At 38.0% G+C, this 23,970-nt stretch overlaps 3 protein-coding genes and 1 non-coding gene across 6 annotated transcripts; 2 read left to right on the forward strand and 2 right to left on the reverse strand.

Annotated features, from left to right (window-relative positions):
- Positions 1 to 524: 524 nt before the first annotated feature.
- LOC123868753 (FK506-binding protein 59) lies at positions 525 to 18,253 on the reverse strand. Of its 2 annotated transcripts, XM_045911352.1 has the most exons (10): positions 18,249 to 18,253; positions 13,292 to 13,296; positions 6,638 to 6,886; positions 5,926 to 6,068; positions 5,459 to 5,579; positions 3,981 to 4,373; positions 2,870 to 3,141; positions 2,317 to 2,427; positions 1,306 to 1,539; positions 525 to 936 (listed from the first exon to the last, which is right to left on the reverse strand). In XM_045911352.1, exons 3-9 carry the CDS (start codon positions 6,837 to 6,839, stop codon positions 1,363 to 1,365), a joined length of 1,419 nt encoding a protein of 472 aa, XP_045767308.1. In that variant the 5' UTR covers positions 6,840 to 6,886; positions 13,292 to 13,296; positions 18,249 to 18,253; the 3' UTR covers positions 525 to 936; positions 1,306 to 1,362. The 2 variants fall into 2 exon arrangements, with proteins under 2 accessions (XP_045767308.1, XP_045767309.1); XM_045911353.1 differs by lacking the exons at positions 525 to 936; positions 13,292 to 13,296; positions 18,249 to 18,253 and having other exon boundaries at positions 1,425 to 1,559; positions 6,638 to 6,981.
- LOC123868778 (glucosidase 2 subunit beta) lies at positions 8,330 to 10,101 on the reverse strand. The gene has a single exon (XM_045911386.1). The coding sequence runs from the start codon at positions 9,966 to 9,968 to the stop codon at positions 9,396 to 9,398; it is 573 nt and encodes a 190-aa protein (XP_045767342.1). The 5' UTR covers positions 9,969 to 10,101; the 3' UTR covers positions 8,330 to 9,395.
- Positions 10,887 to 20,088, forward strand: LOC123868738 (BTB/POZ domain-containing protein 17). 2 transcript variants are annotated; one of them, XM_045911323.1, is made up of 14 exons: positions 10,887 to 11,007; positions 11,187 to 11,295; positions 11,693 to 11,833; positions 12,151 to 12,330; positions 12,798 to 12,917; positions 13,216 to 13,349; positions 13,714 to 13,830; positions 14,383 to 14,495; positions 15,243 to 15,517; positions 16,481 to 16,597; positions 17,297 to 17,385; positions 17,993 to 18,109; positions 18,662 to 18,740; positions 19,096 to 20,088. In XM_045911323.1, exons 2-14 carry the CDS (start codon positions 11,215 to 11,217, stop codon positions 19,159 to 19,161), a joined length of 1,629 nt encoding a protein of 542 aa, XP_045767279.1. In that variant the 5' UTR covers positions 10,887 to 11,007; positions 11,187 to 11,214; the 3' UTR covers positions 19,162 to 20,088. The 2 variants fall into 2 exon arrangements, with proteins under 2 accessions (XP_045767279.1, XP_045767281.1); XM_045911325.1 differs by lacking the exons at positions 18,662 to 18,740; positions 19,096 to 20,088 and having other exon boundaries at positions 17,301 to 17,385.
- Positions 20,089 to 22,801: 2,713 nt separating this feature from the next.
- LOC123869263 lies at positions 22,802 to 23,004 on the forward strand. Its single transcript, XR_006796853.1, has one exon. It is a non-coding gene; the product is annotated as a small nucleolar RNA U3 (small nucleolar RNA).
- The last annotated feature ends 966 nt before the right edge of the window (positions 23,005 to 23,970 follow it).

Consider the following 23,970-nt stretch of genomic DNA (forward strand, 5'->3'; position numbering starts at 1 on the left):
TATTTGGTAATTAGTATTGGTCTACAAATTCTTTGAACATAAATAAAAATAAAATCTTATAGATTAGTAAACTTATATCTGATTAGGTATTTCAGGGCCGAGATCCATAAAATAGTATATTCTGATCAAATCACATTTTAAACTTATATTAAAAATGAAAAAAATACTTTGGTTTATGAAGGTTTTACTGTAATTGAAAACCTTCAGATTCTTAAGCCACCAATTTAAAAAAAAAAATAGTGTGAGATTTCATTAACGCTGATAGAATTCAAGCATAGAAACATTATCACACTAATATTAGAAAGCCGAAGTTTGTATGTGTGTATGTGTGTGTGTGTGTGTATGTTTGTTACTCCTTCACGCAAAAACTACTAGGCGGATTTGGCTTAAATTTGGAATGGAGATAGATAATATCCTGGATTAACACATAGGCTACTTTTTATCCCGGAAAATCAAAGCGTTTCCACGGGATTTCGAAAAACCTAAATCCACGCGGGCGAAGCCGCGGGCATCGGCTAGTATGTATATAATATCAAATTAAAATGGACTAGTCTCTACATTACAGTAAAAAATCTAGTACCACCTATTTTAATTTTGCAATATTTCCTACACTGGAATTCAGACAAGATAGGGGCTTCTTAATGAAATGCATTTAGGTTGAATATGACACATGCCATCTGAATGCTTCCCTAAAGAAGTCCATATCTTGACTATGAATTCGAGTCTTACAGCCCCTGGAAGTAGATGTATGAACGAATTTGAACTTTAATGCAAGGTCGTTAAGGTCCATTTTATTTTATCGATGAAGTGTTTTGTTACTCGAAATCTATCAACGCAGGCGAAATGTAACACACTGCCATTAATTATTTATTAATTATTATTATTTATACAATCACCAATGCCATAGGTATATATTATATTGCTATATTTTTATAACTAGCTGTGCCCGCGACTTCGTTCGCGTGGAATAGTGACTTTTCGCGCTTTATATAGCCACGGACGCTCAGGCGCGAGGCGCCGTGATTCTTTAAATTGACATAACTTTTTTATTTATGAACCGATTGACATGAAATAAACACTAAATCCTAAGTGAAGCTTACTACAATATATTAGTGAAAACCGTATCTAAATCGAATAAGCCGTTTCTGAGATTAGCGTGCACAAACACACAGACAAACAGACAAAAAAAAAAAAAAATTACAATTTCGGGTTCGGCATCGATATAATAACAAGCCCTGCTACTTTTTTTTTATATATTTCCATTGTACAGACACCACTTTTCTACAATTTTATTATATGTATAGATAACCAAGTTTACAATACAACATCGCAAATATTGACACAAGTGTTTGATCAAACGTTTCACATGTTCTCGAATTGTCCGTCCTTGTCTAGCAGCAGTATGTTAGGGTTCTCCTTCTCGAACTCCGTGGGTTTCCTGTCCCTCTGCTCGTCCGTCCACTCGCCCTCCCCCTTGCCCCACTCGCCAACCTTCTCTCCAATGACGTCGAACATCTGCTTGGCTTTTAGCTTCTCCACCTGCGAAACATTCACACATCCTAGAAGAAAGAGAGAAAGTCATTTTCGTCTTTGTTCCACAATTATTAAATTCGCTTAAAAATTGGAATAGGGACAATGACTACTAGTTAAATCAGTGAATTTTTATCAAACGTCAAAACGCTCGCTTGGTAAGGGAGCTTCCTTAGTATGAAATTCACAGAAGTGACATTATAAACATTTGACGTATTTTGACGCACTTTTTTTGTTAAATCGATAATTTAAAATGGTTAGCAAACTTAAAACTAACAGCGGACGTGGATTTTACGAATTTGATTTACTTTGTGTTGTGTGCAAGCCATACTAATATTATAAATCCTAAAAAGTATCTGACTGTCTGTCTGTCTGCAACGTTTTTACGGCTCAACCGCTGAACCGATTTTAATGAAAGGTACAGAGCTAGTAGCTTACATCCCGAGGTCGGACATTGGCTACTTTTTATCCCGTAAAAACAAAGAGTTCCTACGGGATTTTTAAGGGTCTATCCGTTTAACCGATTTATATGTTTGACACAGAGGTACTCGTAGCTTACGCCCCGAAAATTGACTTCAGCGACTTTTTATCCCGGAAAAGCAGAGTTCCCACGAGATTTAAAAACCTAAATCCACGCGGACGGAGTCGCGGGTATCATCTAGTAAGAATAAATAATAATAATAATTGTTAGCCCACTACTGAGAGTGGATCTCCTGTGCTCAGTGGTGCACCGGCGATGGGCTGAGATGTAGATGATGATGATGATGATGATTTGTGTGAGCTCACCTGCGCGTCGCGGTGCGCGAACTTGTCGAACATGTTCGCGTACATGGTCTTCTCACGTTGTTTCTGCTGCTGCAGCTTGGCTCGGCAAACGATGATCTGATTGGCCGCCGCCTGCAACAACACATCACTGATTGGTCAGATGAATTTGGCATTGTCCTTTTGGCAAAAAGTAGCTAACCAGTTAGAAAATAGGAATTTTGAAAAACATACGTTTCTAAAAAAGTACTTATATCCGTATTTAAAATGCCGCCAAACAAAACAGCTCTTTTGAGGCGGCCAAAATTTATTTACGCTTTTGTTACATGGTCTGTCCTCTCTGTCCTCATAATGATGTGGTAGTTATTAGGAATGTATTTTTTAATTTTTAATCGAACCTTACAGGGACGAATGACAGTACAATTATTTCAAGCTAGGGCATTATTCAAATCGCCCATCTTTTGACATTGGCAATTTTCAAAATGCAGAGAAAAATATAAAGTTAAATTGCATTAATCAAATCGCCCAGTTCAACTCTCCATTATTCATATTGCCTGGACTTAAAATTCTAGCTTACCTTATTCTGTGGCTCGGCTTCCACCACCTTCTGGAAGTCTTGCAAAGCCTGTTCAGCCTCACCCATTCCCAGCAAGGCCTGGCCTCGTCGGAACAGACCCTTCACATTACTCGGGTCAATATCCAGGGCTTTCGTTGCATGGTCTCTGGCATCGTAGTGGTGTGGTGGGGTCACCTTAAGGTACACTAATGCAAGATTGAGATAGACTGATAGTAGGAGGTCTTTGGCTTTCGTTTTGTTTTCTTCTGTGTCGATCGTGCTTTTTGGTATATCTGTAAGAAAACTATGCATTATGCTCTATCCACGGAGAGAAATTTCTCTCTGTGGATCATTTGTATGGGACTAAGGCTGAAATCTATAAAGCGCACTTTGACTTTGCTCCGACTTAAGATTGAGTTAAAACGGAAAGATTTATGTGAGAGATATAGCTCTGTCTCGTCTTAAGTCTAAGCAAAGGCAGAGCGCGCTCTATAGATCTCACCCTAAGTGATAGAGAGAGCCCTATACTACCTTGTGGACAGTGGCGTGCAGGTCATAGAGGCATAAAGGCACTGCTTACCCTAGTTGTCACTGGTCAGTGCTGATTTTCAATATGAGTTGCCACACAGTAAGTTCCTATGTATTGAATGCCTACCCTGAGCCTTTAAGACTGGGCACGCCATTGCTTGTGGGTGACTATGTTCATCTCTTTTTACTCTCTAGTCATATTCGAATTCTTAGCAGAGTCGCGTCAAAGTCGGTACGTAAAACTAATTTATTTTTTTTAAGTTGACCGCCAAACAGAACAGCTGTTTTAAGGCCACCTTTGATCCTTTTATCAAAGAGTTTAAAGCACCATCCAAAATTTTTTTAAATGAGTCTCAAAAGGATTTTATATCATATCACGGTAGTAAGTAAAAACAGATTTTTCAATCTATAGCAAAACTACTTGGTACTTATGATAGCAATATTGAAACAGCTGTTCTTTTTGGCGGCTATTTTAACACAACCGTTACTTCCGTCTGGAACAGACCTTAATTAAACACTCAAATAGTTTTACTACTTTGATTTCTGTTTGTTTCGTTTTTATCAGTGTATTTCATTCATTCATTCAAACTTCAAAAATACTTACCCTCTATCAAAGACAAAACCTTCTTATACTTCTTAATGGCCAGTTGATATTTGCTGTCCTTAAAGTAATTGGTGCCACTCTCCTTCAATATTTTGGACTGCTCTATCTTTTCGTCAGTCTCCATTTCCCAGGGTTCCTTGCTCTTTTCGAAACTGACTAACTTGACTGTGTATTCCACAACAGAGTTGGGTGGTACCCCTAATTCAACGTTTCCTTCGGACTTGAAGGCGTATTTAGGTTGGAGGGTTAGTCGGGACTTTTCCCCTTGGTTGAACTTCTCTAAGGCTTTTTCGATGCCGTCACAAATGTTGCTAGCACTCCCTTCGCCCAGTATGAAGGATACCGTGCGAGTGTCGAAAACTTTGCCATCAGGAAGCTTGCCCTCCAATTCCACTGGAATAAATCAATTCATTTTAATCCATACTAATATTGTAAATGTGAAAGTGTGTCTGTCTGTCTGCCTGTCTGCTACATTTTCACGGCCCAACCACTGAACCAATTTTAATGAAATTTGGTACAGACTTGAGATACATCCTGGGGAAGGACATAGGCTACTTTTATCCTGGAAAATTGAAGAGTTCCTATGGGATTTAAAAAAAACCGAAATCAAAGCGTGCAAAGCCACAAGCATTTTCTAGTTTATGATAAATGGTAAATAGTAATGTATAATTTACTTGCTGATAGCCTGATGCTCGCGGCTTAGCCCACATGGATTTACATTTATAAAAATCCTGTGGGAACTCTTAGATTTTCCACGATAAAACTCATGTCACTCTCCATGCTTTAACTATATCCATGCAAAAAATCACCTCGCAACGGAGCAACTGTTTGACGTAATTAGACAAACCAAAAACTAACAAACAAACACATTTTTGTATTTATAATATGGGTAGTTAGGTAGTGATTTTTCATTCAAATTACTATATTTGAAATAAATGAAAAATCTTTTTGGTGTCTGTCTGTTTGTTACAATGTTTGGGCATTCTTCATTTGATTTAGTCAAAACTTTGTACATTAGACTTCTGCAGGTCTGAACCCCAGGGTCAAATCTATATAAAGTAGTTAGTTATCACGCGTGGAAAATCTCCGCGTATAGTTTCGCGTCGACCGTCTCCGATATTCATCAAGTTCCGTGCCAATCCTTATGGCCACCAGGTACGTTTAAAATATTGATTGACATACAGCATCCGTTCACATAAATATAATATCCAATTAGGGAAAACACATTGTACACCCTTGGGAAACTACTTTTAATTCCAGTCAGGAAAGTGCTGCTGTGCTGACGGCCACAAGTAAGTATTAGCAACGATTTCATATGACTAACAATCCTAGTTTGATATCTATAGAGCACACTTTAACTTTGCTTAGACATAAGTTTCAGTTAAAACGAGACAGATTTAAGCCAGCAGTATAGCGCTGTCTTGTTTTAACAGTGTCTTAAGTCCGAGCTATACATCTCAGCCCTAATGCCTACTTACCGGTAACCTGAGCGCCATCGTTTGGGCAGTTATGGTCGTCTCCCTCCTCAATCTTGTGTCGGAGGATACCCTTGTTCTTGTTGGGACTCAGATCTTCCTCTGTCCAGTCTATCATTTCAATCTAAAAAATTATACACAATGTATAAACTACAAAGTACTACCAGCTTTATAAGTTACGCCTATGTACCTGTGCAGAAATCGTATTTTTGAATGGCGCGAAAATATCTCCACCAACCATAGCACGCGAGCACCGTGTTTTGTACACGCAAATTATGAGAGAGATAGCATGAGTGTCTGTTGTTCTTGTGTTAACAATGTTAACAGAAGAATAAGCACTAAGCAAGAAGGTCTTTATTTCATTGGTGTACATTTGGTTTTAGTCAGTGTTAGGTTGCACTGTTCTGCACAAACAAATTATGTGACTTTGTCTGCCATGGCTGGAATTCAATTGGGTGGATATTACATACCTCAAATTGCAATGTGGAGTTAGGAGGAATCTTGGGAGGGCTGCCGGTCGCGCCGTAAGCGTACTCCGGCGCGCAAGTGAGCACACAGACTTCTCCTTTCTTCATCGTGGCCACACCAATGTCCCATGATTTTATAACTGTACCTATAATAATAAAGGGAACTTCTGAGATAAGCTCTCAACTGGAATTAATGAAATGAGCTCATTAAAAATATGTTTTTTCTTGTAAGACTCTTTATCACTCTTATAACATGAAAGTCTACCACTGTCCACCAGTGTGGAAAGCAGATTCTACTAAGAAGAGTCAGCAAGAAACTCACGACATTTTTTTAGACATACAAGTGTGTTCTACAAAGCCTGCCAATGTCAAGAGTGCCTATATCGATTTGTGAAACACAATGAATCAAGGTCAAGAGTCAAGACATGTTACAAGCTTCATACATATTTATTTTCTTTTTACTTAATACAACACCTTTCTAGAACATATACAAAATGTATTACTTAATAATTTCAAAATAATGCATCACAGCTATTTTAGCCTATCAAATTTTATAAAAATAATATAAAAAAGTAGGTACTCAGAGAAGGAAACTTTATAAATTCTGAACCTATTCTGATTCCTCTAAGGCTTTAACCTGAAAGGCCAAGAGGTTTAAATATGAAGTAGGTACAAAATATGAAAATGTGATTAGTGGTTCTAGAAAAATTCTAACCTTTGCCAAGTTGAAACTCGAAGGGTTCGTTCCGGTCTCGACTGGAATCGAACTTCGTGCCATCAAGGAGAGTTCCAGTGTAATGCACCGTAACCTGGCAGCCGGCGCTTGGCGTTTCCGTGCCTTCGCCCTCCTTGGTTATGCGTTTTAGCACGCCGCGGTCACCCGCCTCGGTGATATCGACTCCTGCGTTCACAGTCATGCTCAGATTGCTCTCACTGCTATAACAAATTGATAGTGAAATCTGAACTGTATATTTTAAGTATTACAATAATTTTATTTTCATCCAAATGTGATAATTTTTTAAACTTTTCACGATGGTTTTGGGTGGTTTTGGGCAAAGAGTATGTAGTTTTTTTTTTAATAATAGAACACAGACGAATAATCTAACTAGAGTCAACTAGAGTTAAAAACTAGTGTTTATATTCTCTTTGACTAGTTGACTAGAGTTGAAATAAAATGGATAAATACATGTACACTAGAAAGGTGAACCACACAAATTGACAGTTATTTTTTACGTCGTCGATTTGAAGCACTCCACCAAGTGCACTGGGCAATAGAGTTGACTCAGCGTCAAATGGTCTTCGTGTTGAAACTACCTGAATATGAATTAGTTTATAAATTATATATGAATTATACTATGAATTAATACCTCATCACTAACATTAATTAGTCCTGAGTACGCTTACATGACGCCCATTGCTACTTTCAGTTACTATCAGCATCAAAACGAAAAAATCAAGTTGTTTCATAAAACAATTCAGCACAAGCAAGGAGCACATTAGGTATTTCACTACGTTTTAACTTTTTAAGCATTTTAATCGCAAGTCCAGCGTACTTGTTTAAGTAAAGGTTGGGGCTTGGATGGGGCTTGGTTTGATATCTATCACAGACCATAAGATTTTTTTTTTCTTCTCGTCTGGCTTTACACAGATTAGCCAATGTCAGGTTTGTGACCATAAGTTTTTTTTTTTTTTCTCTCTCGTCTGGCTTTTACAATGATTAGCCAATGTCAAGTTTGTAGTTATTCGTAACAAGTTAGCTAAACTATGCAAGTATGGACCCCGTCTGTGCTGGCGCTCGCCGACATACGCACGGCACCCCCTTAGAGCGCTTTCCAGTCAGTTTTAACAAAAAAAACCACTCCAAAAAGTCACAACACGCGCGCCAGCAAACGCCACCACAGACGAAGTCCCGACCATAAGATTGGAGATTGGAGTATCCACGGCCCACAGACTAAGTATATATAAACCACGGCCTATCGAATTTATGGTCAAAATCGGTGATTCCGTGAAACCGGGTAACTTTAGCAACACAATAAACATTGTGACCACATAAAAGTGGTTTCCAGTTAGAATCAGGGCATTTTGGTTGATTAGCTTCATAGATTAATATATTATATTATGTAAAATTATTTAACCTGATCAGCTTAGCCTTGGCTATCTGTTGATCAACATACCCTATGAATCTGTGATCAATAGGTACTAATATTATAATACCTAGAAAGAATATCTTTCCAATTTGATTAGATTTAATGGACATATGAAATCTATTCGAGGGTGCATCTTGATACTAAAATGAACATAGTCATAGTTTAACAGAAAGTTATCAAATGTAAAAAGAAAATAAATTTTTTAGCATTTAATATTTATTCATACAAATATTAGGTAATGAATTTAGAAGTTATAAATATAAGGTAACAAGGTTTTCACATTTTTTCCTGCAGACAAAATATTAAACTAACATGAAAATAAAATTTTGTTTTTTGACAAATAACAACATTGCTAACTTAGCAGCAGAGTTTAGAGATAGATTTTTTATTAATTCTGACAATAAATGGATACATAGTAGTTTAATAGTTATCAGTCTTTTATGCCTTAAACTAGTTTTGTATGATTTTACTCTTATGAAACAATAATTGAAAAAATGTACAGAAAAATGACATAAAAACATTTTCTAAAAGTTGAGACACATATTTTTTATAACTTTCCATTGAATTACTTTTTTATTTGTAATAGTTATTTCTTTGATACAATATGTAGACTAGAAACTTTTATTATTAAGTGTAAACTATAATCTATGTGCTGCTTTAATTTTTTTATATTTAGGTACATATTACTAATACCTATTCCTAAAATTAAAAGTAAGTGAATGGTAGGTTAGCTAAAGGTAGCTTTTTAATATAATGGAACTATAATTCTTTAAAATTGCCAAAATATACACAAACAATAATAGGTATTTATACTATATAATTAATAATTGGAAAAATTCATTATTAACTTAGTAGTAAGTATAAGGGTCTCCACAGTTGAGGGACTATTGTCTGTGGAGACAAAATTTCATCATCTTTAAAAGTTTAAAACACTAAATGACTAAAAACTTTAAAACATCTTTTAGGTCTACTTTACTCTCACATCATATTTTTTCTGTAGTCTACAAAGTCTAAAGGTTTAAATTCATACTAAGGTACAGCTAACTCCATATTATGGTAAATGGTAGGCACTAGGCACATACCACAATGAATATATAATGATAAAATCATTGTATCAGTTATGGATATGGTACAAACCCACTATTTACTTTATTTTATGGTGTTAAGCTGTAAAATAAGCCTAAAATCAATAGCTAATTCAAATGTAAGTGTTGGGTATGAGATTTATGCTTAAGACAATATAAGACATCAACAGCCAATGTAATCCTGGCAAAAACATTTTGTTAACTATTTACAACCTTTTACAACAACCTTGATTCATCGTAATTACTTTTGACAGACATTAGGGCACCTAGTCACATAAAATCTGTAATGTTTTGATGAACTTTGACTTAGAAGTTTACCTCCTTCATGTATCCACTCATCTGACCCATCGCAGCAATCGCAAATACCGTCATTAACCTTACCAGATGGCACAACAAATAGTTCTTGCTTCTTTTGGTTTTGAGTTTGGCAATAAAAAACTCCAGTAGGGCAAGCATTAGTGCTCGGCTCATCCGTCCCGTCTTCACAATCGCAAAAATCATCATTCATTTGCTCATAAGGTATACGTTGATCCGATTTTCTACATTTAAATTCGTTATTCGAATCCGGCCTGTAATCGTTAATTTTTGTATAGAAAACGCCTCGTATCATACCATTTTCGTTAATGTATTTATCTTCTTCTGATCGCAAGTGCAAGACTTCTCTGATGGTATCGTGGTCTAGCACCGGTACCACTCGGTTGCCCTCGTTTACTTCTGATGTGATGGTTAGGAAGAAATACAGCTGGTAGAGAATATAACATGAAGCCATGCAAGATGAGATAATGATAACATTTTTCTTCTTTTTAAGTCCCATTATAATGATCACTGTTTAAAAATGATTTACGGTGGCTTTTTAAACAGAAATTAGTTTTTAGATAAATATTGTTTTTGTACAACCTTTCTTTTCTTCAAAAATTTTGTCAATTTTATTTTGTAAATATTAGCCATAGACTTACTAAATAATCTAAAGATTATAGATTATTGTACTCTATGATTAGAATCAATCAAAGACACAATGATCCATAGAGTATACAGACTGAGTTTAAACTATAGAGTATCACACTAATATTATAAAGGCGAAAGTTTGTAAGTATGTGTGTGTGTGTGTGTGTGTATGTTTGTTACTCCTTCACTCAAAAACTACTGAACGGATTTGGCTGAAATTTAGAATGGAGATAGATAATATCCTGGATTAGCACATAGGCTACTTTTTATCCCGGGAAATCAAAGAGTTCCCACGGGATTTCGAAAAACCTAAATCCACGCGGACGAAGTCGCGGGCATCGGCTAGTAGACTATATGTGTCAAACATTGTGAGCTTTATTCTTTAGTCCTGAATGTTGAGTACTGGTCTGTGGTTGAGATAAGATCAGTGTCGCAAACTATCGATAGTTTGAGTATCGATAATTGACTTTGAAAACTTTTCAAGATATCGATACCAGTTATAGTTTACTTACAACATTATGGAAACATAGGTGACTATCGTTAGTATTGAACGTAGAATTGTCGATAGTATCGCTAGTGTTGCTTGGAAAGCGCTATCGATACTTTTGACATATGGTTATCCTATCCATAGATTGTAGTTACTATTGGTTTTGCTTTAACTATTGATAGAATATCGACAGTCTATCGATATTGAATTAATTATTATTATCGATAGGCAACACTAGATGTTAGACGGTGGATGTGTTAAGCACAGTTACCAAAGAGTATGTAATCACTAACCACAGACCAATAACATATAGGACAGTTACATTGGTATGTGTTGAGTTGTTGACACTTTTTATTTTGGGATTTTGGTATTGGTGATTTTTGGAAAATGGTTTCGGTGTGGAGTGGAATATTTAGAAAAGGTATACTTACATGATGTACACCAGTAAAAGTAATCCTAAACACTACACAACTACACAATTCGCAGTAGATCAGTGTACCAAAATGATAAGAATAAAGAATTTTTTGTTTTCTTAATGTGCGACTTCTTGAATACATTTTAATTTAATGTTAACAATAATATGTTATTTCAAATTTCCAGCGTGAATGATCAATGAAACATTGGCACCATGAATTACTTAAACGTGGACTCTGCTACGGCATCGAAAAGTGCAGATGGTAAAGATGAAACAAACAATGAAGACCTCGAAGTAAGTAGGATGATGCCCGCGACTTCGTCTGCGTGGATTTAGGTTTTGAAAAAGTGGAAACATATATTTTCTGGAATATAAATTAGAATATCCAGGATATAAGCTATCTGTGTACTAATTAGGTGTCTGTGACCCAATTGGTTTTAGGTTTTTCTCATAAATCCTGTGGGAGCCCGTATTTATAAAAGTATCCTATGTCCGTTGCTAAGATGCAAGTTATTTCTGTACCAAATTTAGACAATTTTGGTTAAACTAATGGGCCATGATAAGCTAGCAGACAGACAGATAAGTTTTAATATTTTGAAGCCATTCACTAAAGAATTGAAAATCATTGTCTTTGCCAGTGTTTGGAGAGCAGTTCAAAACACGGATTGAAGGTTGTATGTATGTATTTAAGGTGGATAATTCGAAGAGTGTGCTGTTCAAGATAGCAACACTGTATGCGGAACAGTTGATGAGTGACTTGGTGCTGGAAGTGGCAGGCGTGGGGTACCCGGCCCACAGGCTTATATTGTGCGCCAGCAGTGAAGTGTTTCAGGTCAGTTTCTCATTCTATTTTATGTAGTAAGGTCTAAAGTAGGCCAACAAGATGAGATAAAGATATTGTAAACCTATTCACAGTGACAACATTATTGCTCAAGTCAGAGTCATGGTCATAGTCATTTAAACTTCTTAATATACAGACAAGGAGTAAGGAGAAGAGAGAGAGAGACTTTCTCAGAGAGTGATAGAGGCAGAGATAATAATTACCTACTGGTACGGAACCTTGAAAAGACAGGGTTTTTTCTGATGGAAAGATATCACAACCCTCAGCAATGCTTTTGTCTTGATGGATTTCTTTTTTCTTTGTTGTAGGTAATGTTAATGAATCGTGAATGGAGCGAGTGGCGTGAGAGCCGCATAGTGCTGCAGGAGACCCCCACAGCTGCTTCTGTGTTTCCGCACTTTCTCAAATACTTCTACACGGGGCAGATCAAGATCTCGCATCAGACTGTGCTGCCTGTGCTTTCGCTTGCTGACAAATACAATGTTAAAGTAAGTTTTATAATATACAGTGTTTTTTTAAATGGGACAGTATGGGGAAATCCAAAACTATAGGAGATAAAGAAAAACTGTTTGAGACACCTTTAAGTCTTTTTTTTGTGTAAACAATTTTAGCATACTCAGTGTTTTGATCAAGCGTGAGCTGTACATAAAAATATATGAAAATGACAAAAAAATTTCAGTTCAGTTTCATGTAAGGATCATTTCATTGTATCGAAAGAAAAAAATCGGGACAGCAGAAGTTGGTTAATTAAATATGAGATGGCTTTAACAGTGAAGGAATGGAGTTGTGGAAATGAAATTGAAATTGAAGGAAAACATAGTGAGGAAACCTGCAGGCCTGATAGTTTGCCCTAATGTTCTCAAAGATGTGTGGAAGACGGCTAAAGAAAAGTGGTATGGAACCCCTCATTTGTGAATCTGACTTGTGCTTGACCAGTTTTTTATTTTGTCACCAGGATCTAGTCACACTATGCCTGGGCTACATGTCACAGCACATTCCTCAGGCAGCGAGACGAGGCCACCTCATTGCTTGGATGCAGTATACCATGGCATGTGGACACGATGATGTTGCTAAGGTAATTTCGTTTATTTAATCTAGTTACAATTTCATCATTCATTCGTACTAGCTGTCACCAATGGGCCTATTGGAAACATCTCAGGAACAATCTGACTTTTCCCAAATTCATTCCTTAGGCTCCATTTACACAAGAGCTTTTTTAACGGATGTTAAAAAAGCGTCTAAATATAACAAATGTATTCCCAGGTATCTGTTCACATGTAAAAAAAAGTTGACAGATCAGTCAGTCACCTTTTCTACATATATTTAGATAGATAAGAAAATTAATTAAATGTGACAGTATGTGTTGTGGTCAGGCGTGCCAGAACTACGTGAAATGGAACCTCGAGTGTATCCACGACAGCGAGCTGGCGGAGCTGGAGGACGACACGCTTCTGCTGCTGCTGCAGCACAGCGACCTCGTGCTGCACAACGAGATGACGCTCTACCAGTGCGTACGCTAACGTCAACGCACTCACTCACTCAAGCATGCATTCACTCACGCATGCACTTACTCACTCACATACACTCACTCATACACACTCACTCACTCACACACTCACGCACTCACTCCCTCACTCACTCACTCACCCGCTCACTGACTCCTGTACTCACACTCACACACATAAATTTGTCAAAAATGGGTTTTGTTCTTCATGAATGTAGAGTCTAATTCTGTTGTAAACTAAAACCCAACTTAATTGAAAGGTCTAAATCTAATGTCATCGTTTTTCAAGGGAGCACTATGAAAGGAAAAGACCTAAATTTAGATCTGTCAATTTAGGTACGGCTACAATATTTAAGTATTTTTCTAGTTTCGTGGTTCGTTGGCTCAACAAACAACGCAAGAGGTTAAACACGAGTGAACTAAGCGAAAACGAACTCAAGATGCACTGGGACTCGCTAGTTACTACTGTGTTCTCTCATGTCAGGTAATTAATTGTTATTATTGTTTTTAGGGTTCCATGATTAAATGGAAAAAAGGAACCCTTATGGTCTGTCTTTAGCCACTTGGCCAGCTTATTTTTTACCCTACTGTGGTGAAGCCCAAAGGGCGCTTATTAGTTTGACCTGTATTTTACTGTAAGTTACAATTAAAATTTGTAAGTATAGTAGGAATATTCATGGTCTCAGGTAGAGTGCCAGAGTATTCATGCTCCCAGATTAGGTGACAGAATATTTTGTGGTCCCAGATTTGGCGCCAGTATATTTGTGATCCCAGATTTGATGCCACAATATTTGAATAATAGGGTCAGAATATTTGTGGACCTAGGTTTGGCGTCAGTATATTCTTGATGCCAAAATGGTCGCCAGAATATTTGTCTTCCCTGATTGGCTATCAGAATAATTGTGTTGCCATATTGGGCGCCAAAATATCTGCCGATGTATCGATTTTTCTGAAACCATATTATTTAGTCTGTTGGAAGTTTTTTTTAATCATTTTGAGTTTAAATCTAATTTAATTATTTTGAACTAAATTGCAGATTTCCTATGATGTGTCCCAATCAACTAGCGAAGTTGTTGCTATGTCCGTTGACGCAGGAACACAAAGAGTTCTTTATGGAGAGAATGGCGGTAGCCATGAGTTATCAGTCAGGTATGTTTCTTATATGAATTAAAAGATATGATAGGTACTTACTTTATTATAGGGTTGGATGGTTTTTAACCCCCAATCTAAAAAGAGGGGTGTTTGACGTGTGTATCTGTGTATCTGTCTGTGGCATCGTAGCTCCTAAACTAAGGAACCGATTTTAATTTAGTTTTTTTAGTTTAAAAGGGGCCTTGATCGAGAGTGTTCTTAGCTATAATCCAAGAAAATCGGTTCAGCCGTTTGAAAGTTATCAGCTCTTTTCTAGTTATTACTGTAACCTTCACTTGTCGGGGCTGTTATAAATTTTTAATTTACACTTGTAAAGTCTATAACAGGCATAGGTAGAAACATTTTTGTGTTTTATATATTGTTGAAACTTATAAATAGGTACAATAACTTCCATATTTCAATAATATATGCTATTTGGATGTTTGATCTAAAGTTATGAGATGGAGACACAATTAAATAAAATTTCTTTGATAGAAAAAATCTGAAGAATGCTAAATTTTGAAAAACATCTAGATTTTTAGTTTTAATCGGAAACGTTAATTCTTTTTTTTTGTAGTTTTTGTAATAAGTAACTACAATTTCCAAAAATGCCATGCTATTGTTTAACACTCTTAGTTCATTTTTAGATTTAATTAGATTTTTTGCTTTCGTCGCAGCCAACATTGCTTTATTGCCATCTCTTCCTCAATACACTCAGTGAATAAATCTATCCTTCTCACTTTTTGCTCGGTTCTGGCTTAACAGGTCAATATGAAAGGATAAAAGAGATCCAGCAAACGGAAGCCGGTCGGATGCTCTTCACCCCCCGGCTTTACACGGAAGATACGTGGGGCACGGTGCTCGCGGTGGACAATTTCCACTCCCTGCCGTGCTACCACACTAGGACCTTCATCTTTTCCACCAAACCCTCGATCGCGGATGTGGCCACGGACAAACTGACCGAGTGGACTGTGGACCTGTATCCCAAAGGGGTTTGGTTTAGGAAAAGCATGCTCATTGTATGGGCTGGAACTTATGATGTGAGTTTTAGTAGTATATAAAATAAAATAAAATACACTTTATTTGCACAACCACAAGAAGGATTACATTAAAGAATACAAAACACAGACAGAGGGAAGATACAAAAGGCGGCCTTATCGCTAATTAGTGATCTGTACCAGGCAACCTTAAAGATTGGAAAGTATAAGGAAAATTAGACTGCAGGTGGTGTGTAATATACTAATAAACATACATTCAAATAACTGATACATTATAAATATTATAATTAATGTGGGTTATGTGGGTTTAGGTGTTCCAAAAATTCTGCTGAAACTCGAAGTCCTTCGAGTTCCTACTAGGGATCCTACCCATGTTATAAATGCGTTATAGGTATGTAATGATTGCGTGCATATAAATTTGTTTGTTGATTTATTAGTAATCATGGCTCAAGGGAACAAAGAATCCACATGTTTTTTTGAAAATACTACGGGAGCTCGCACATTGTGTACGAGTTAGAAGTACTTACAGCCAGCCCGAGTGCTCCCATAGTACTCGGGATTATTCGTGCGTCTTCGTACGTACTCGCACGAGTCAAATTCGTACGAATACGCACCCAAAGTGTGATCGGACTATGTGATTTAATTAATTAATTAATTAAAAATATTTTTATTGAATTAATTTTTTTTAAAGTATTTCTATAAGTATAATACTTTTGAATCGTCAAAAACATCTACCACTGGTTCAAAATGCTTTTCCTTCCGAGAAGAACAGCAAGAAACTCGTCGGTTGCTCTTTTCAGGGATTTGATATACAATATTGCTGGAGCGAGCTGCAGGTCAAATCCACGCTCTTTCATCGTTTACATAATGTTCCATTGTATAATATGCCTTGCTCAGAAGCATAGTTTTTGACCAATGAGCCCGGCCAGGTCCTAATGAGAGGTGAAGCACTAGTATACTACCTCAATCAGTCATGTCAGTCAGTTTCTCCTTCCTCCACGTCAGGTTCCCGAAGTGGTCCTGCGCACGGTGCGGATATCTATCACGTGCCAGAACTGTCCGGAGCAGGGCGACGAGGACCGCGACTACAACGACTACTACGAGCCGGACGTCCGGGTCAAGGTAAACGATACACATCGGGTCCCGGAGGTGCTGTTGCGCACGGTGCGGATATCCATACTTACATTAAACTTACTTTAAGACTTAGATCTATAGAGCGCACGTTGACTTTGCCCAGATTTAAGACACTGTTAAAACGAGACAGCGTAATACCGCTTGCATATATCTGTCTCGTTTTAACTGAAACTTAAGTCTAAGCAAAGTCAAAGTGCGTTCTATAGATCCAGCCTTAGAGCTCGTTCACACAGGCTGCGTAAGCGTTTACGTAGCGTGCGTGGCGTGAACGTTCACGTAGACGTAATGCGTCTACGTGAACGTAAAATTACGTCTATGGGTTCATGCGCGTCACTACGCACGTGTCACGTGTACGAGCTGCATACGCAATTGGTGTGAATCGGCCATGAAACCTTTAAAACCTCGTCGCATCGCTTTTAAACTCACACTCCTGTTTTAATGCAACCGTTTCTACTTAAACAATATATTATTATAATATTATGTATTATGTACAAATTCTTAGGCTGAGATCTATAGAGCGCACTTCGACTTTTCTCAGTCGTAAGACACAGTTAAAACGAGACAGCGTTATGTCGCTGGCATAAGTCTGTCTCGTTTTAACTGGAACTTAAGTATAAGCAAATTCAAAGTGCGCTCTATAGATTTCAACCTTAGTATAGCCTTATAAAGTGACGTCATTGTCCCCAGATAGGCATCCTGTTGTGGGGCGTGCAGGACGGAGTGGAGCACGTCACCTCCGTCGTAGAGAGAGTGCATCGCTTCTCCGCCCAGAACAGGTGATTCAACTCTTTCTTATATGAAAAATCTCGAGCAAATGAGTAGGCAGGTCACCTGGTGTTAAATGATTACTGCCGCCCATGAACATTTGCAGCACCAGAGGTACGGCTGATGCTTTGCCGGCCTTTCACTAATTTATTGGTCCGCTCCTTGAATAACCCCTCTTGAAGCAAGGTTGTTGTCCCCAGATAGGCATCCTGGGGTGTGCAGGACGAAGCATGTCTGTGCAAAATTCCAGATTTCTAGGTTCAAAGGTTAACCCTGATGCAGGGTACAACCAAACGATATGTGTTCAGGAATTGTTGATGGCGAAATAATCACACTATCACACTAATATTATAAAGGCGAAAGTTTGTATGTGTGTGTGTGTGTGTGTGTATGTTTGTTACTCCTTCACGCAAAAACTACTGGACGGATTTGGCTGAAATTTGGAATGGAGATAGATAATATCCTGGATTAGCACATAGGCTACTTTTTATCCCGGAAAATCAACGAGTTCCCACGGGATTTCGAAAAACCTAAATCCACGCGGGCGAAGTCGCGGGCATCGGCTAGTATTTTTATAGGTGTCGAAAACTTTATTAAAGTGGAATTGAAATGTTTTAGAGTGCTGAATATAGACGGCGCACTAGACTTTGACGAGCTAAATACCCCGCTGTACACGCCGGCCGCATCCGAGCTCTCCACGTCCACCGCCGGCTCGCCCGGCGCCAAGGGGAGCGGGTGAGTTTAGCACTAATAAATAAATTATTTGTATTTATTTATTCTTCGTTTCAGACTTATAAAAGCACTTACGAAAGTCACAATACACTGAAAAAATAAGTCTACCAAATATGTAGGATCTAAATAATATCAAAATAACAATAGTAACAATAAATTAATTTCATTTGCTAATATACAGAGTGTCACCAGAACCCTAGCAAAAATTTAGCGTTCTTATTATACTACGGTAACACAATCCAATGTCAATAACCATTTGCCTTATTTTGTAGTTTTAGTGATTTAGTTTTTTCAAACCTGCAACATGTAGCATGCAAAACTCGGGTCAATGCCCCGCCTACCACGCGGCATTGACCTCGAGTGGCCTATTTACGTAACGTTAGTTGGCCTCTAGCTTCAATGTTTTATTGTAAACTTTTAAAATAATAAAAAAACGCGTTTTTTTTTGTAGTACCTTCTCAGTAATCATCAGTACTTTCACCTGTCTTCGTCATTGCTAGTATTCTGGTGACGCCTTGTATGATCGTCAAATAAATGAATGTAATTCGCTTGCAGACGCTGTCCAAAGTGCTCGGATAGCTACGAAGCGCCTGAGACGAGGCATCTTTTTGGACCCCTTCGTGATCAATTACGGGTAACTATAAATGAGTAATAATCTGTTTAGTATGTAGTACAACGTTTCAACTCAATCGGACGAATTATAATAGGTAACAAACAGAGAGACAAACATACAATAAACCCTTAAATTGTTGACATATAGATGATAGACTTTAGAAAGAATACCCGGCTGAGTTAATTGTGGGCTCTTCTCAGACCTGAGCGCGTTTGGAACCCTTGTTTTGCTTTAGTTTTAAGTTTACGTAGTTAATTATTATCGCCACTATATCATCTTACAAATCTAACAATTATGACTATCAAGAGGATGTACAATAGTACCTACTTTAAATACTTAAATGATTTTGATTTTAATTGCAACCTTTTCTTTTCAGATACAAGTAGTGATAGTACCTCTAAACGACTTTTGCCACGTCGGCGTTCCCGACGCGCGCGTGTGACCACTCACCACGTGCAGGACTGACTGACTGTGGAGTACTGACTAACTGACTGGAGAGGCTAAGATTTCGCGTTTTTGGCGTTGTGCGTCCAAACGACTTGAACTCCTGTCATGTAACTGGACCTAAGGCTGTAATCTATAGGGCGCACTTAGACTTAAAACAGAGTTTTTTAATGTTTGTCCTATATTTCTTCTGACATGATGTTGGACACTTTTGATAACTGACATGGCTTAATTTTTTTTCATTGTCTTGCTCTCTTCGACAAGAAAATGTGACAGACTATCTTTGCATAAAGCTGTCTCTATTCAACTCCGTCTTAACTGTGGGCTAAGTCAATGTACGCTATAGATCTCAGACTAAGGCTGAAATCTATAGTGCGCACTTTGACTTTGCTTAGATTTAAGTTTCAGTTAAAACGAGACAGATTTATGCCAGCGATATAACGCTGTCTCGTTTTAACAGTGTCTTAAGTATGAGCAAAGTCAAAGTACGCTATAGATCTCAGACTAAGAATCCTAAGGTTATCTTAAAGATAGTTATTGATGCTTGACTTCAAAATAAAAACATTTATTGTGTTGTTTTGAATTTGAGGTGTTAAAGCTTTGTTGTATTGAATGTTGTAAGTATTGTTTCATTTATCTTAAAGTTAGGTTTGGTTTGTTTACTATCACCCTACGATATCTAAAGAAATGTAACTCTCATACATTGGTACTGATTCTGATCCCAACTAAAAGAGTAACTAGTGGGAACACTGCCGATGGGAGTTGATCTTTTAATGCACTCTACTTTTTAAACAATTAGGTTCATGAGTGCCACGAGGTTTGACAGTTCTAAATTAAATTATGTTTGTCTGTCCTTTTCATAATACATTAGTAAGAAGAGGATGCGAATGTTCTAATATTTAGTTGTGTTCAGAATAAGTACCAATGACGGCTTTAAATCTGAAACTTTATCGCATATCAGCTCTTCCTACACTGTGTATTCACTAAACTCTAAGGCCTCATTCGCACGAGAGCTTTTTTAACGTCCGTTAAAGCGTTTAAATAGAACAAATGCATTCCCAAGTATCTGTTCACACGTCAACGCTTTTTTAACGCGCACTTTGAATTTTCAGCGCAACGCCGGGTTTTAACGCAACGCTTTTTTAACGCTCGTGCGAATTAGGACTAAGACCTCATAGCAATGATTGTTATTACCGGTGTTAGAATATTTCGGCGTTTTCCTATAATCCTGCGTTATTTTTTTTTTCAGGAAGTTATGATATTTTTATGTTATAATAAATTGTATCTTTTGATTAGAATATGTGGTGGAGTCGTTAGGACACATCGGATTGTATGAAAACGCTCTTTCTAATTTAGATATTTTTATATTTCAAATATTGAGTGGTTTCAAGAACTTTCGAAGTGTCATCTTCATAGATTATTTATTTAAAAGTTTCGATGTTTGCAATATCTTTAGTTAGTAGTAATTAATGTATTTTTTTTTCATTACTTTATTCTTGTTTCCAAATGCATACTTTCATTAAACGTTTGTACGGAACTGGTGTGCAATGAAGTTGACATTAAAGGCCGGACTGCATTACAGCGGCGCGGCTCAGCGCGGCAGAAAGCGTCAAAATAACAGTCGTTTTCGTTTGCTTTTTTTGTGCTCATTTGCGTGATTTGAGCATGTGCAGGTGCGCGCGCCAATTTAAATTTTTAGGGTTCCGTACGTCAAAATTAAAAACGGAACCCTTATAGGATCACTTTGTTGTCTGTCTGCCTGCCTGTCTGTCTGTCTTGCTGTCTGTCTGTCTGTCTGTCTGTCTGTCTGCCTGTCTGTCTGTCTGTCTGTCTGTCTGTCTGTCTGTCTGTCTGTCTGTCTGTCTGTCTGTCTGTCTGTCTGTCTGTCTGTCTGTCTGTCTGTCTGTCTGTCTGTCTGTCTGTCTGTCTGTCTGTCTGTCTGTCTGTCTGTCTGTCTGTCTGTCTGTCTGTCTGTCTGTCTGTCTGTCAAGAAACCTATAGGGTACTTCCCGTTGACCGAGAATCATGAAATTTGGTAGGTAGGTAGGTCTTATAGCACAAGTACAGGAATAAATCTGAAAACCGCGAATTTTTGGTTACGTCATTCAAAAAAAAATTAAAATGTGTTTCAATTTTCAAAATAAGAACTATACCAAGTGGGGTATCATATGAACCTGTACATCCTAAAACAGATTTTTATTTATTTTTAAGTATAATAGTTTTTGATTTATCGTGCAAAATGTTGGAAAAAATACCCGAGTACGGAACCCTCAGTGCGCAAGTCTGACTCCCGTTTGACCGGTTTTTTTTATTATTTTATCAAAAACTGAGTGTCTTATGTTTATGATCGCATCTTCAAATCATGTACATGCCTATAAAAAAAGCAAACGAACACGACTAATTATTATTTCAATCATTTCGTATGGTGCATGTCGCACTGCTCAAGTATTAGCGGCGCCGGAATTACAACCCGTAGGTATAATTACTGGTAATGTGTGGCACAGCTTTCAAAAATAAAAGTTTTTTCTTTCTTTCATTAGAGCGTTGTTGCGCGTCGCGACATAGAAAATATTTCGACACGAAGCGACGCTCCGCGCAGCGCCGTTGCAATGCAGTCGGGCCTATAAATGCAAAAAGCTTTCATATAAATATGAGAACTGAACTCCGCATAAATGCATATTTTGTGACCAAAATGGAAACGATTTTATGGATTTACTGATTGAAATGCGATTTTGAGCGACATTGTTTCTTGTTGAGTAATATTAAAAAATATTTGATTCATCTGTGCGTTTTATTGATGCATACCTATTACCTACTAATATGAATGTGGAAGTGTCTGTGTGCTAGCTTTTCAGGGTCCCGTTTTAAAATCCGATTTTGACGAAATGTGGTACCTACACAAAATAGACATTTTCAAGGTTACAATAATTTGCATAGAGCTAAAAATTGGTACGAATGTTGCGAACAGCATCATAAATGAATCATTGTGAAAAGTCTACATCGATCCCACATTTATTATTCAAGGATAAAGTTCATCGTATCGTTCAAGTATCGGTTTGGGAAGGAATAACAATATGAATAACTAGATGATGCGCGCAGCTTCGCCCGTGAGGATTGGTCAGAACCCCTGCAGCATCAGGATTAAGGAGTTGGAATCCAAATTTCTAATGGAACAATGTCCTAAAGTTCCTCTGTCGATTTAAAAAAAAACTCAAATTGGTTCAGAAATCTCAGCGATATCGGTGCATAGGTAGAGAAACACAACTCCTCCATTTTTAGAGTCGGTTAAAAAACAGCCTATGCTACCCCTTGGTTAATCCTCTACTTGTCTGTGAAAGTCCTGTCAAAATAGGTTCAGCCATTCCGAAGATTAGCCCGTTCAAACAGACAATCACTACAATTTTATTTATTAGTATTAGTATATGGATAACCGTTAGATGTCGCTTCCTACAGATACGCCTTTGTCACGACGAAGCTGAACCAAGGTTTGCTCAGTTTGTATTGTGCAAGTTAGTATAGTAGTATTAGTTTAGTTTCACGTCACTAGATGTCACTTAACGGTTTATTGTCATAAGTTAATGGCGCTAAAAAGGACTGTTTACCGAAATATGACACTAACTGGATCAGCCAGTTTTGTTAAGACCTTACTTCATAGGATCATTTCTATAGTAAGCTCTTAACAAGACGCACACATCATGTGAGCCCAGTACAGGTCACGATGACGAGACGTGGCGCGGCGGCCTGAGCGTGAGGCGGACGATGGTGCAAACCGTCAGTCTTCGATGATCGTTCATTCTTCTCTTCGGAGAGGGGCGTGGGTCGCTGTCGCTTTCTGAGTGGCTTTTTGAACCCCTTTTAATTTAATATATCGCATTGCAAAAATTAGCAATTACTTACTAACTTTTCACTATTGTAATTTGTATCTACTACCTACTTGCTTTAATTAGTAAGTAGATTATTATGAGTTTATTTATTAGGACGCTATTACTATTTATCAAGCGTCCGCTGTTCGTCCGCTCCGCCTGTCTGTCAGTGGGCTGTATCTCGTGAACCGTAACCGCCCGTCCACACACTGCTCTACTCGCGCAATTAATCGCGAGTCACTCGCCTTTGCAACGCGATGGACGTCGAAACTGTACGCTATTGCATACTTACCGACAAAATAGGGAGCGATGGGCATGAACGAGGAACATGCGAGTAACGCGGCCACACTGTCTCTGCCTCGGTTCCTCGCTCCTTCCCATGCCACACGGGCAGTGTGTGGACGGGGGCTTATAGGCAAAGTTGTCACACGATTGTTGCAGTTGTATAGTGTACACTCTAAGTTAGTCTTAGGTTTAGTAGATCTATAGAACGCACTTTGACTTTGCTCAGAATTAAGTTTCAGTTAAAACGAGACAGCTTTTTTCAGCGATGTAACGCTGTCTCGTTTTAACAGTCTTAGTGCGATATAAGCACACTAGCGACCCGCCCCGGCTTCGCACGGGTGGACATTTATTTTTTCTATTTTCCGGGATAAAATATAGCCTGATATAGTACCCAGGTCGAACCCCGCTTCACGCCCCTGTCGTATGCGGCGAGCGCCGGTTCGTTATGCAGCCCCTCTTCCCTCACCCCCTCAGTCCGTTCTGAACCACCGAATCCCGCGCCTGTGCGCAGGATAAGCGGTGCCGCGTAAATTGTCTCGTCTAGTCGTAATAAGTTGTTTTTCATAATTAATACAGTGTTTATACGCTTACACGGGTCTTTTATTACTTACCCTATAAGTGGCGCCCAACGTGGGGCCGTGTAAAGTGTTCAGACAGTG

The sequence above is a fragment of the Maniola jurtina genome, chromosome 10 (assembly GCF_905333055.1).
Source record: "Maniola jurtina chromosome 10, ilManJurt1.1, whole genome shotgun sequence".
Lineage (NCBI taxonomy): Eukaryota > Metazoa > Arthropoda > Insecta > Lepidoptera > Nymphalidae > Maniola > Maniola jurtina.

Excerpts from the sequence above, each read along its gene's own strand:
- LOC123868753 (XM_045911352.1), bottom strand. The coding sequence starts at position 6,839 with ATGACTGTGAACGCAGGAGTCGATATCACCGAGGCGGGTGACCGCGGC. Across the intron at positions 6,069-6,637 it reads CGAGTTTCAACTTGGCAAAG|GTACAGTTATAAAATCATGG; the intron begins GTTAGAATTTTT and ends TTATTATTATAG. Across the intron at positions 1,540-2,316 it reads TCGCGCACCGCGACGCGCAG|GTGGAGAAGCTAAAAGCCAA; the intron begins GTGAGCTCACAC and ends AATGTTTCGCAG.
- LOC123868778 (XM_045911386.1), bottom strand. The coding sequence starts at position 9,968 with ATGGGACTTAAAAAGAAGAAAAATGTTATCATTATCTCATCTTGCATG.
- LOC123868738 (XM_045911323.1), top strand. The coding sequence starts at position 11,215 with ATGAATTACTTAAACGTGGACTCTGCTACGGCATCGAAAAGTGCAGAT. Across the intron at positions 11,834-12,150 it reads CCAGCAGTGAAGTGTTTCAG|GTAATGTTAATGAATCGTGA; the intron begins GTCAGTTTCTCA and ends TCTTTGTTGTAG. Across the intron at positions 12,918-13,215 it reads GACACGATGATGTTGCTAAG|GCGTGCCAGAACTACGTGAA; the intron begins GTAATTTCGTTT and ends TGTTGTGGTCAG.